This window comes from Fundulus heteroclitus, chromosome 12, assembly GCF_011125445.2.
Source record: "Fundulus heteroclitus isolate FHET01 chromosome 12, MU-UCD_Fhet_4.1, whole genome shotgun sequence".
In the NCBI taxonomy this organism is placed as follows: Eukaryota; Metazoa; Chordata; class Actinopteri; order Cyprinodontiformes; family Fundulidae; genus Fundulus; species Fundulus heteroclitus.
The window spans coordinates 20,818,446-20,831,246 of NC_046372.1; the positions used below are offsets into that span (position 1 = coordinate 20,818,446).

A 12,801-nucleotide genomic window follows, 5' to 3' on the forward strand; every position below is an offset into this window, starting at 1 on the left:
CGTTACGAGTTCAGTTTGTTTGCACTTTAAGAAACACGGTCTTTTTACAACTTTAACTGATGGAACTGTTTATTTCTTATTAACTGGCTTTAGCATCATTTTCTGTTACAGTCAACTTGTACATTTCCCTAAACATGTCATTTAAACCCCCAGAGAAGGTTCTGATCTGCTAGTTTAATGAAGAGGTTCAGTTTTTTCTTAGGAAAAAAAACTTTATTTATCTGATAGAAAGGAAATGAAACATTGTTCAAACAGAAAAAGAATCAGCAGCAGTAAACGAAGCAGAAATCTAAAAAAAATTCAGAGCAGAAAACAGAAGATGCGTGTTTAGGGAACCGTCTGATCAAACCAAATCTGCTGCTAAACCTGAGGTTCTCTATATCTGAACCGGAGCAAAGACTTCTGGGACGTTGGCCACTGGAGCTCCGGTTCCCTCGGCGGAGCTCAGAACCTGCAGCTAAAACATTCTCTCAGTCTGATTCGGTGATCTCGCTGCAGCTGCTGTCCTCCAGGTTACAGGCTGCTGACTCTCCGTTGGTGAACTTTGACCTCAGGGCTCGTTTCCTGTTGTCGTGGAAACAACACAAGTCTGAGGAAGGCGGTCCCTGCAGGTTTGTGAAATGAGAACAAGGTGATGCTCACCTGCGGTAGAAGAAGTTTGGACGACTTAAAGAGGCGAGAAAGCCGTCGGTCCCCTCGTCCTGCAGAGAGAAGAGACGGAGAATCTCCTTTATTTGAGTTTAAATGCATTTAAACTCCATTTACTCACTGAAAGCAATGCAGTAGAGTAAAACTGCACCTCACTTCTGAACCTCCTGATCGGTTCTGTTCCTAAACCTCCTCGGGTCACCTTGGCGTCTCTTTCTACCAACATTTGGTCCGACTGTCTGCTGTTTTTCTAAATGCATGTGTGGTACTGGTGTGGAACATTACCCATGATGCAGCATTGTTAGCTCTATGCTCCATCTCTCTGGCGCCTCCTACAGGAGAACCTTGCTCCTGCGGCTGAGCTGGCACCTCCTCGTTCTCCCCTGAAGTCCCGCTGGGAACCTCCTCACTGCTCGCTGAAGGACAGCAGAACAGAACGCGTCACAGAGAGCAACTCAACGTCAGGTCCTCTAGATGATTAGAGGTCCTTCAAGGAGGAATAAATACACAAATATGACTTTATAACCATCACTGCTTCCCTGCTGTTATTGCACAGGTTTTTATTTTATTCTGTAATGATTTATGCATAAATATTCATAAACATCTATTCTAGCCTCCAGCAACTTTTATTAACCAAATACAAACAGGGTCTTCATCCTTGGTCCTGGTCTCTAATCATTGGACTCTGCACTTCCAACTGCTCATGAAGAAGGCCACCAAACATCTCTGGGTTCCTGAAGACGTTTTTACCTCTCATCCAAAAAGCCTCTTCCGTTTAGAACCGAGCTGAGAACCGATACCAGCGTGTCTCCAGTTTTGTACGAATCTCTGAGTTGCTACTTGTTGCTTTGACTCCTCACAACCACTATGGAGCATTTTTCACATGGATAAACCTCACAGACACCAGTTCACTCTCACCAACACCTACAGGTGGATCCAGGAACTTCTATCCATAAACCTGTTATTATCTTCAGCTGTCACTTTCTACATGTCATATTAATTAATCCTGTATATTCTTCAGTGATGGTATCAAGGTGTTGGTTGTTTGTACCTGTAATACTTTATCAGTTGGTTCTGCTGTTCTTTATATATCTCTTTGCAGGAGTAGAAGCAGACTCAGAGGATGTTATATTGCTCTCTCCATTTCCTCTCTATTTTTGTCACCTTTTCTACCTTTTTGCATTTAGTCTCATGTGTTACTCTCCTAACTTCTCGTTTCTGTTTCCATTGGACTTGAAATAATATCTTATTTTTGCATATAGGCATGAGGCTCCACTTGTGAAAGTAAAATCTGTTGGGCATTAAGACAGTTCTGAAAGACACACTGCTGGACAGGACACAAAAAATTAAGATTAATTGTAATTCTACAATTATGAGACGTGTGTAAATCGTTGGAGTTAGACCAGCAATGGGCCAGGTGTTACTGTTTTGTGAGGCGAGTAGCAGGTAGCCCAGCTAACACCGTTAGCGTAGTTTAATGCAGCACGGCGGGCTCTGAGCTGCCCACCCTGATCCTCACGTACGTTCAGGGCATTCTCTTTTTGACAAAAAACGTAAACTGAAGCGGATAATTAGATCTTGGAGTTAGAGAGAGACTTGTCACATGTCGTTTTGGTCTGCAGACGGTGCTCAACAGCTAGTGGTGAAATGTCACGTATTGCTTCTTTAAAGTCCTTCCACTGGCTCCCTGTTGCTCAGAGAATAGACTTTAAAATATTTCTGTTAGTTTATAAATCACTGAATGGCTTAGCACCAAAATAAAGACCTGTTATTGTTGTTGTATCAACCCTCCAGACCACTTGTTCTGTTTCTGATCTACTCTGCAGAACCAGAACCAGACATGGAGAAGCAGCATTTAGTTCCTATGCTTCACTGATCTGGAACAAACTTCCAGAAAACTGCAAATCACCAGAAACTCTGAGTTCCTTTAATTCAGACTGAAAACCTCCAGTTCAGCGCTGCTTTCAGTCGTAATAACAGGAACACTGACTGACATATTGATGTTTATTGAAGTTTTCACCGGATATAATGTTTAATGTTTATTACTGGCCTCACAACCAGGGCCTGTTTCCATGTGCTTTTTTTTTTTTACGTTTATTCAAGATGTAATTCACTTTGATCTGCCTTGCTGCTGAAAAAAGGTGCCATACAAATAAACTTAACTTGATGTTAATTAAGTTCTCCCTGTCGGCTCCACACTGCCCCCAGTGGCTGCCTATCTTCTCAACATCTAAACTTCACAGTGATTGTCAGAACCAGCCGTAGAGTTATGACCCATCATCTCCATCCCACAAACACGCGTCATGTAAATAATTGGTCTCTGACCTTTAGCGGCGCTGTTGTTGGGCTCCTCTTCCTCCTCCTCTTCCTCGCTGCTCACACTCCTCTGAAACTGCTGAGGAAACGTTTTCATCAGGACATCATCATTACCAGAGCTACGCTGCTTTTCGCCTCCTCACCTGTTGAGAGTTGAAGGTCATCCTGCGGAGGCGTGTCCTCAGCTGGAGCTCCTCCCCCTGCGACCTCAGCAGCAGGAGCTCCAGCTTGTCGGACTTCTCTGTGAGCTGCCTGACGCGCTCCCTGTACTGATCCTTCTCCTGAAGGTGCATTCGTGCCTCGTCCTGCTGCTGCGTCTGTGACAGCAGGGCCTGAACCAGCAACCCCAGTTAGTCACATCCTCCTCCTCCACCTCCTCCTCCACTCCCCTTCATCCTGCTCCTCCTCCTCCTCACCTTGTCCCGCTCTCTCATCACCTCCTCCAGCTGCCGCACAGTTTGCTTGTTCTGCTGCCGGTACATCTTGACGTCTCCTTTCAGCTGAGAGCAGCGCAGAGTCAGCTCCTCCTTCTCCTCCACGCTCTGAAAACAAACAAACGGACTCGTCTGTCTGAATGCATCACAAATGGAGAAAAAAACGACATTTGCATGTGTCCCTGAATGCACCAGCCACCAAAATATTGAAAATCTGCGCTTGCCTCAAGTTCACACCTGCCAAACATTTTAACATTACACCTGGATATAAATGCAACAAAAAGTCCAGATGTACCTGAAAGCATCCCAACGGTTCCCTGAACGCATCTTGCTTACAAGGTTGTACAATTAAATTTGCCCCTGGGCTGATTTATTGTGAAGAAGGCTAAAATTCATTAAATTTAAGTTGCATTACAATAGAAAGCTTTGAAAGTAGAGCTGGACAATAATTCAATAACGATATTTATCGATCGATAGAAAAAAGGTAATTAAAAAGTTCAACAGAATAAGAGTTTTCCTTTCTTTTTGCATTTTAACCATGTAAGTTAATATTACATCATTACACCTTCCCAGCCAATCACAACACAGACCCAGGAACTAAGCTCCGCCCCCTTCACTGAGTTCAAAGAGCACACGTTCTTTTTTCTTTTTTTAAAACTTGCAGTTTTGGTAAAAAGTTGGTTGAACAAAATTTCAATTCAGTGTTTTTGTGATATTTATTTAAATATAGGTCGCTAAGCAACAGAATAAAATGGTCAGGGCTGCAAGTAAAATATATGTTTTGAATTTGTTGTTAATTATCGATATCAATCAATATGATTTCTATTTCATCGATACGCCTTTTTTTCTATACCGCCCAGCCCTATTTGAAAGTAACTGAGACCTGAATGCATCACCAGTCAAACTTCCTGAAACTGAAAATGTGCCTGAACACAACGTGTTGCTGCTGAAAAATCCAGCTTTTCTGCAGGTTTTAGCAGAAACAGCCCGGAGAGGCACAGAGAATCCAGCTCCTGTGGACCTCCTCCACGCTGACCTCCTCCTGCTCCTCACCTTGGCTCTCTGCTCCTCAGCTTTGTGGAGCTCCCTCCTCAGTCTGAACACCGTTGTGAGGAGGTTCATCTGCGGAGTAGCTCGACAGCCAAGCCGCTGCTGCCCCTCCTTCTGGGTTTCCTCCTTCTTCTCCGGCTTTTTCTCCTCCTGCGCCTCCTCCTGCTTCTCCTGTGTCAGCTTCTCCTTCTGCTCCTCCTGGACGTTGGGTTGGAGGAAGGCGTCTGAGGGCAGAGTCAGGTTCCGGCTCTGAAAGATGTGCTCGCATGTTAATATGAGCTGCAGTTTTAGGATGTAAATCAACAGCAAATAAGACTTTAAATTATTGTTTTTTTTTTAGAAGAAAACTCTTAAATGTCAGAAATTAAATTAACCATTTTAGCAATAAAATAAATTAAAAATAAATAAAAGAAATTACCCAATATTTTATAATATAAAAAACTGATTAACAGTTTCCTATCTCAATAAACAGCCATGCTGTGAGTAACTGGAGGAGCTGCACAGGTGCACAGCTCAGGTGGAAGAATCTGTCCTTTATCCTGTAGGTACATTCACCCTGTCACGCTCACAAATACACATTCAGTCATCAGTTAGCAGGTCAGTAGGCAACCTGGGATTAGGTGCCTTGCCCAGGGGCACAGTGACTTGTGGTGCGGGGAAGCTGGAATTGAACCTTCAACTTTTTGATTGTGAGGCATCCACAGATCATCACAGAAGGTGAGCTGCCCTGATCGGACCAAAAACTGAACATTTCGTTTTATGTTGTAAAAACTACGTGTGTCAAAAATCTGACGTTGTTCATGAGCCTGAACACATCGTCCGTGTGGTGAAACATGGTGGTAGCAGCATCATGCTACTTCTCACGAGAAGATGGAGGGAGATAAATCCAGGACAGGAAAACCTGCTAGAGGCTGCAAAAGACCCGAGGTGTGTTTATTTAAATCAGGCAGCAGGGAAACACCTAAAAACATACAGAACAGTGGGCCTCTAGAACCAGGGCTGAGATAACCTGGCCTCCATCTGGATACCTTTATAGAGACAGGACTCTTTAGCCAAAGTGGAAGCGTGTCAGCGGTCACCTGTCGCTGTCTGAATAGTGCAGCCAGTGAGGAAGGAAGGAGGAAGAAAAGCCTGAATGCTTCCTCCCACCGCTAGTTTAGCCTAGGAACCTCACAACGTCCCTTACCGGCGCTAAGAAGTCTTTAGGTATCCCACAATCCTTTGAGGGAGATGACGGATAAGCACAGCCCACCTCATGGAAACCTTCCTATAAATACCTGCTCCTCGGAGTCAGGAGCTGCCAGACTGTCTTTAAGCCTCAGTGTGAGTTACTGTCGAGTGTTTAGTGTGGATCAACGGTTCTGATCAAGTTTCTGGATTCCCTGTTAGCCTGGTCATCGCTGGACACGATCTTGGACTGATCTCGACCGTGATTCCTGCCCTGCCCTCTAGATCCATGTAGCCTCCAGCCAGAGTTCATTTCTCCTGCTGTCTGGACTAAGGCGAGTCAGACAACGGTAGTCTCTTAACGCCATTAAATATTGCCATTCTGTGTTCAAACATGGGCTGCGCAGTGGATGAGTGAGTAGCACTGTTGCGTTGAAGCAAGAAGGTCCTGGGTCTTGTTATGGAAATATAATCATGTATATATATATATATATATATATATATATATATATATATATATATATATATATATATATATATATATATATATATATATATAATAGTGTAGCTTAAAGTAATACAGATGTTAACTTTAACCCAGTAACATAAATAAATGGATGTGTTTAAAAAGAAAGGGTGCATTCAAACTTCAGTAAGCCTGTACCAGGAACAGGATGCACCAAGGCCATATGACAGTCTTGTGAGCAGATAACGCTGTTAAAAAATGGTTGCATGAGGGTGTATATTGTTTTAGCCAACTCCCAGGAACCAAGCTAGGAGATAGATTACATTTAAAGGTCAAAGGTTAGGAAACAGATGTTTTCAGCAGTCTGAATGTCTCAAGTTGGTCCAGCCCCCGCTTGGACTATGTAAGATTTAAAAAGGGAGGAACGACGTGTAAGTTTTGAGACATGCTTCAGACACAGGCAAAGAACTTAAGGTATCCGATCCTGTGATAAATTTGTAAGAGTCTCCCACTTTGGAATTCCAAATTGTAATAAATATATGTTTAACTGTTGTTTTTGCCTCTGAATTCACTGCCTTTTTCTCTTTGTGCCAAATCCTCGACCGGGTGAAACGAGACGGGCCGTTAGGTGAACGGGCCCCACATGAGTCTCGTCAGTCTGCATGTTCTCCCTGTTCATGCTTTAGCTCCCTCCAGGTTCTCCCGCTTCCTCCCACAGACCAAAGATGTGACTGTCAGGTTAACTGGTCTCTCTAAATCAGGTGTGAGTGTGTGCATAGCTGTTTGTCCCGTGTGTCTATGGTGGACCTCACCTCTGGAAACAGGGACCCAGGACCCTGCATGGATTAGCAGGTATAAATGATGGATGTGTTCAAACATCTGAAACTTGGTCCCAGGAACAACTTCAGTTTTTTGGAGAAATATTTGATGGATTTCATCCAGAACTCACCATTTTTTTTCCACAGACGGTCCCAGAACATGTACCAGTTTACTCTGGTCATGCCATGGGAAACCATCCCAGCAGACGTTAGCTGCAGTTTGGTAAGACATGATGCTTTGCTTTGTTGTTCTTGCACAAGGAGCCGTGTTTTAATGCTAAACCTGTGAAACTACAGTGAATTGTTTAGCTCTCCATCATCCCTCAGCTAAGCTGCATTAGATGCATCGGTACCTGCTGCAGTGGCCTCATGGTCCGTCGTCTCAGCAGTCGAGTCTCGCTCTCAGCTCGCAAGACCGTGTGCTTCAGACGCTCCACCTGCACACAGAGGTCAGAGGTCAGCTGTGGGTTTAGCTGCGTCTGGGCTAAGATCAGGGGTCAGCTGACCTCTATCTGCAGGTCCCTGTTGGCCAGCAGGGCGTTGCTCTTCTCCTGGTTCAAGGTGTTGATGTCGGCCATCAGGCTGTAGTTGTGGTCTCGCAGCTGCTTCAGCTCCTCGTTCAGCTTCTCCCGCTCCTCCCGCAGCTTCTGCACGCGCTCCGTCAGCTTCTTCAGCTCCCGGTCCTTCAGCTTCTGCTGGCGGGTCCACGCCTCCTGAGGAGCGCACAGAAAGCGTGTTTAATGCCCCACAGACATCACATACGTAGACGCGTCAGAGGGCGCAGGTTCGCACGTAAACGTCACCGCCATATTGTATGTGTCAGAAAAAAGTTGAGTTCTGTTATTGTGAACGTGGATCAGAGAAGATGCCTCATTCCTGTGCTGCAATAAATACACACACACACACACACACACACATATATATATATATATATATATATATATATATATATATATATATATATATATATATATATATATATATATATATATATATATATTTGTGTGTGTGTGTGTGTGTGTTATGAATATAAGGATCAATTTGTTAAATCTAAACATTGTGGTCTTCATTATTTCATAAAACCGTGTCACATGTGAACCTTTAGGAACAGACTTTTTGGGGGAGTATTAAAGACCTAAAATGACTAATATGAGAAAAGAAAGTCCTAGGTCAATAAAGTAAAAATAAACAAACAAACACAAAAGTGATAATGTTATGATAAAAACGTCATATTATGAGAATTAAGGGGGAACATTTCCAGAATAATCACAGTTTGCAGAATTATTTCACTCCTGGAGTAATAGGGCCAGGTTAGATTATTTTAGAATAATCTAAATTCAGGAGAATGAAGCTAAAGGAAACGAAAATAAACTTGTAATATTACAAAAAATAAATACTACGAATACAAAGTATATTCAGAGATTAAAGTCCCTCTGATACTGTTTAAGTGACTGAGTAACTGCAGATTTGCCACATTTAAGATGGCGGACGCTCTGACGCATCGCAGCATAGGCAGAACCCGCCCAATGACGCGTCTACTCTTATATTATGTCTATGTAATGCCCCCAATCTTCGGTTGGTTCTTAGCGAGCCGGTTGCCACGCCGACCTGTTCCTTGGCGACGGAGCAGGCCTGCTGGCGTCTCCTCCTCTCGTCCTGCAGCACCCTCTGCAGACGGCTCAGCTCGGACATCAGGAACTGGGTCAGACCCGATTCCCCCGCTGTGTCTGAACAAGACAGAACGGAGGCGTCAGGGAGCGGACCCGATCCGGCCTGACGAACACATTCTGAACATATGACCAACCGATGAGGATGCTGAAGGTCTTGTTGGGCTCCTTCCCTGTGATGCGGCTGTACAGCTGAGGGTAGTCCAGCTCCAGGCTCTCCAGGAAGGCGGTGTAGCCTTTCATGCCGGTCCTCTGCAGCATGTCCAGCAGAGCTCCTGCAACACAGACCAAAGCTGACTGAATAGTTTGGAGTCTTTGAAACCTCAGAAATGTGATTTCATGTAGTCCGCCTGTTGTCTCTGGGCCAGGAGACATCGATTTACAGCAAAGGGCTTCAGCTCAACCAACATTTTACACGGACCATCTTCTGCCAAGTCACCGACACCGCAGTTCTGCTTTGAGCAGAGCACGCTTCACTGGACCTGGACCCGGAGCTCGTTCCAGTTTTCACTTCCTGTTACTGTAACCTCCAGATCTACTGAAAAAGGTCGCGCCAAACAAGCCAATGCCGTGAATTATATCATATATCCGACCTAAAGGCTCGCCCTGTCGGAATCAGTGGGTCCAACTCTTAGAGTGGTTTGGTTGGATGTCGGCTTTTAGAACAAGACCTTCTTTTTATTGCCTTCGAATGTTCAAGTTAAACTGTTTTACTGTTTTTAAATATTCTTTTTTTGTTTCTACATTCTATCCCTACTTACTTTTATTCCTATATTTTAATCATGTAAAGCACTTTGCATTGTCTCTGTACTGAATTGTGCTATATAAATAAATTTGCCTTGCCTTGCCTTGCCTAATTCGTAATATGGATTAAAACATTGATTTCATGTTTTTAACAGCACCTTGGTTTAACATGAATGGACCTGCTGCTCTTATTGAAGCTTCATCCCTAGATCTTGACGTATTTATTGACTCCAGACAACGAATTGAGGATAATTTTTCTTAGCGACGAGCCCAAACACGGCCAAAAATAAAACCTTAAAAAGGGATCTCCTTTAACTTCTGTCATCTGTAGTTTTTATTGCTTCCATGTTGTGGTTTTACGGTACCCATGAAATCTATGTGAATATCTAAGCTTCAAGATTAGATATTAGATATAAGCTTAACACACGATAAAGGCGGATTAATTTAAACACAATAAAGGCAGATTAATTTAAACACAATAAAGGCGGGTTAATAGAAGTCTGGCTTGTTTTCTGTAATATCCTTGAAATGAGGAAAGTTCCCTTTTCTCCGACTCGGTGGTGCAACACCGTCGTGTCTGACTCTTGAGCTCGCTGCACAACACCGGCGGTCCCCTCAACGGCATTCAGAGGAAGAAACAGCGCCAGACCAGCTCCTGAAACCCTGTCGCTACGTCACACAGTGGAAAGCTCCAGGATCCACAGGTCCTGCTGGTGAGCCGGGTTTAATGTCCAGGAGACGGAGAAGAAGTGAAAGTAAACCAGGAAGCGGCTTCTGCCGTGCGAGTGGAGTTACATAAGAGCGGTGAGTTATACTTTCACAACTTCCACATTCATCCCCTCATGACAATGAAACAAATTAGTGAAGTAACCGGGATCATCTGGTTGGTGTACGATCATCTGACATTTACTGACGATGGTCGAACATGTGGCGTTACATAAGGTTCTGGACCCGTCAGCCTGCTCTCAGCATCCTCACGCTCTGTGACCCAATCAGGTTTAGGTTTAGAACAAAAGATGCTTTAAAAGGTTCTGCAACAGGAGCTGCATCAGGAGTTTGTTTCACACATACCAACTTTTCTCCTCCGGAGGACCAGGTTGGGGTCACTGAAGAGCTGCTCCTCATCCTCGGCGCTGATCACCTGTCAGCAACGACAGAAAAACGTCCATCATCGCCTGGCAGAGCCGCCGAAGATGAAGAACCCAAAGCAGACGAGACAGAGCGCAGGCACAGGTTGGGGGGGGGGGGGGGGGGGTTCCGAGAGGAGATCAGGAGGAGTACCTGACACTGGCGGAGGTAAGGAGTGATTCTGGACGCGTCGATGTTCTTAATCAGCAACATCCTGAAGTCATCGAGCTGCAGCCAGCAGAGGTCATCCTCACTCACCCCCTCCATCCTGCTGTCCTAGTCAAAGTACCACCACCACAGAGTACCAGCATTAGACACAGAGTACTAGCATTATACACAGAGTACTAGCATTATACACAGTGTACTAGTATTATACACAGAATACTATCATTATACACAGAGTACTAGTATTATACACAGAATACTATCATTATACACAGAGTACTAGCACTATACACAGAGTACTAGCATTATGCACAGAGTACAAGCATTAGACACAGAGTACTAGTATTATACACAGAATACTATCATTATACACAGAGTACAAGCATTAGACACAGAATACTAGATTGATACAAAGAGTACTAGCATTATACACAGAATACTATCATTATACACAGAGTACTAGCATTAGACACAGAGTACTAGCATTAGACACAGAGTACTAGCATTATACACAGAGTACTAGCATTATACACAGAGTACTATCATTATACACAGAGTACTAGCATTAGACATAGAGTATTAGCATTATACACAGAATACTAGCATTATACACAGAGTACTAGCATTTTATACACAGAATACTATCATTATACACAGAGTACTAGCATTATACACAGAGTACTAGCATTTTATACACAGAATACTATCATTATACACAGAGTACTATCACTATACACAGAGTACTATCATTATACACAGAGTACTAGCATTAGAGACAGAGTACTAGCATTAGACACAGAGTACTATCATTAGACACAGAGTACTAGCATTATACACAGAGTACTAGCATTATACACAGAATACTATCATTATACACAGAGTACTATCACTATACACAGAGTACTATCATTATACACAGAGTACTAGCATTAGAGACAGAGTACTAGCATTAGACACAGAGTACTATCATTAGACACAGAGTACTAGCATTATACACAGAGTACTAGCATTATACACAGAATACTATCATTATACACAGAACACTATCATACATGGTACACCCAGATTACACCCTAAGTACGCATAGAGTACCCCCAGATTATACATAAAGTACACCCAGATTACACCTTAAGTATGCATAGAGTAAACCCAGAGTATACATAGAGTACACCCAGAGTGTACTCTATGTATACTCTGAAGTAGGCTCAGACGGTCCATCAGTTACCTGCTGAGGTGCAGCACAGCTCTCCGTCTCTGTGACTCTTGGCTTCTGACAGAGATCATGTTGCTGTTACTTTTCTCTGTGAGGCTCCGCCCATCTCTGCCTGAGAGCAACGTGATTGGTTTAAATTCACAGAATCCTCCAATCACAGCACACGGAAGCTTGAGGCCTTTGGAAAGAGTTTATTATAATACTTACATCACAGGTGTCAAACTCAAGGCCCGCGGGCCGAGTCCGGCCCGTCAAGGTAAATTATCCGGCCCTCAAGAGCCAAAAAAAAGGCATATCATGTCATAAAGTAGAGGCATATATCCTTTTAAAGTGTATAAAGTGGCTAAAACTGTGCCTCCTGTAAGTGTAACTCACCCCAATATCAACTTTTTTTGCAGATAAAGTGTATAAACTTGGCCTGAGGTTGCTACTTTTATGTTACTGTGCATTTTTTATACTTCTATGTGAACTAGAATGAAATTATGAAATGAAAAGTATCGTCTATATACGTGCAACCGGCCCTTTTAATGACTTCATGATGCCAAAGTGGCCCCATATAGAAATGAGTTTGACACCCCTGACTTACATGATGACTTTCTTTTTTACTATTTATTCAAATTCTCACTTAGATATTCTACTTACTCTAAAATAAATAAATTTAACTGTTTATTTGTGTTTGACTGGAAACAGAAAAACTGTAAGTTTGATCTGAGTTTATTCTAATAGAAAGAGACCGATAGAGGAAGACGTGATGGATTAGAGAAGTCATAAAAGGAATCCGCTGTGGCCAACAGGAAGTGCTGTCAGACAGATTCAGGAAGTCATTTCACGGCTCAGTCCTGAATGTTATGACAACAGAAATCACAAAAATCACCGCGTCTCTGCAACAACGTTTCCTGGAAGAAACTACAGGCTTTGTGGTAAACAGCAAGCAGCGACATGCAGTCAGAGGAAGCCCCACCTCACCTGATGATGAAAAACCTAG

At 43.3% G+C, this 12,801-nt stretch overlaps 1 protein-coding gene across 2 annotated transcripts; it reads right to left on the reverse strand.

Annotated features, from left to right (window-relative positions):
* Window positions 1–65: 65 nt before the first annotated feature.
* On the reverse strand, window positions 66–11,886 carry LOC105920958 (caspase recruitment domain family, member 9). Of its 2 annotated transcripts, none has more exons than XM_036144774.1 (14): window positions 11,829–11,886; window positions 10,592–10,714; window positions 10,382–10,451; window positions 8,704–8,841; window positions 8,508–8,626; window positions 7,406–7,612; window positions 7,253–7,336; window positions 4,452–4,697; window positions 3,381–3,506; window positions 3,108–3,296; window positions 2,974–3,040; window positions 934–1,064; window positions 643–701; window positions 66–564 (listed from the first exon to the last, which is right to left on the reverse strand). In XM_036144774.1, exons 2-14 carry the CDS (start codon window positions 10,703–10,705, stop codon window positions 471–473), a joined length of 1,644 nt encoding a protein of 547 aa, XP_036000667.1. In that variant the 5' UTR covers window positions 10,706–10,714; window positions 11,829–11,886; the 3' UTR covers window positions 66–470. The 2 variants fall into 2 exon arrangements, with proteins under 2 accessions (XP_036000667.1, XP_036000666.1); XM_036144773.1 differs by having other exon boundaries at window positions 2,974–3,043.
* Window positions 11,887–12,801: the final 915 nt, after the last annotated feature.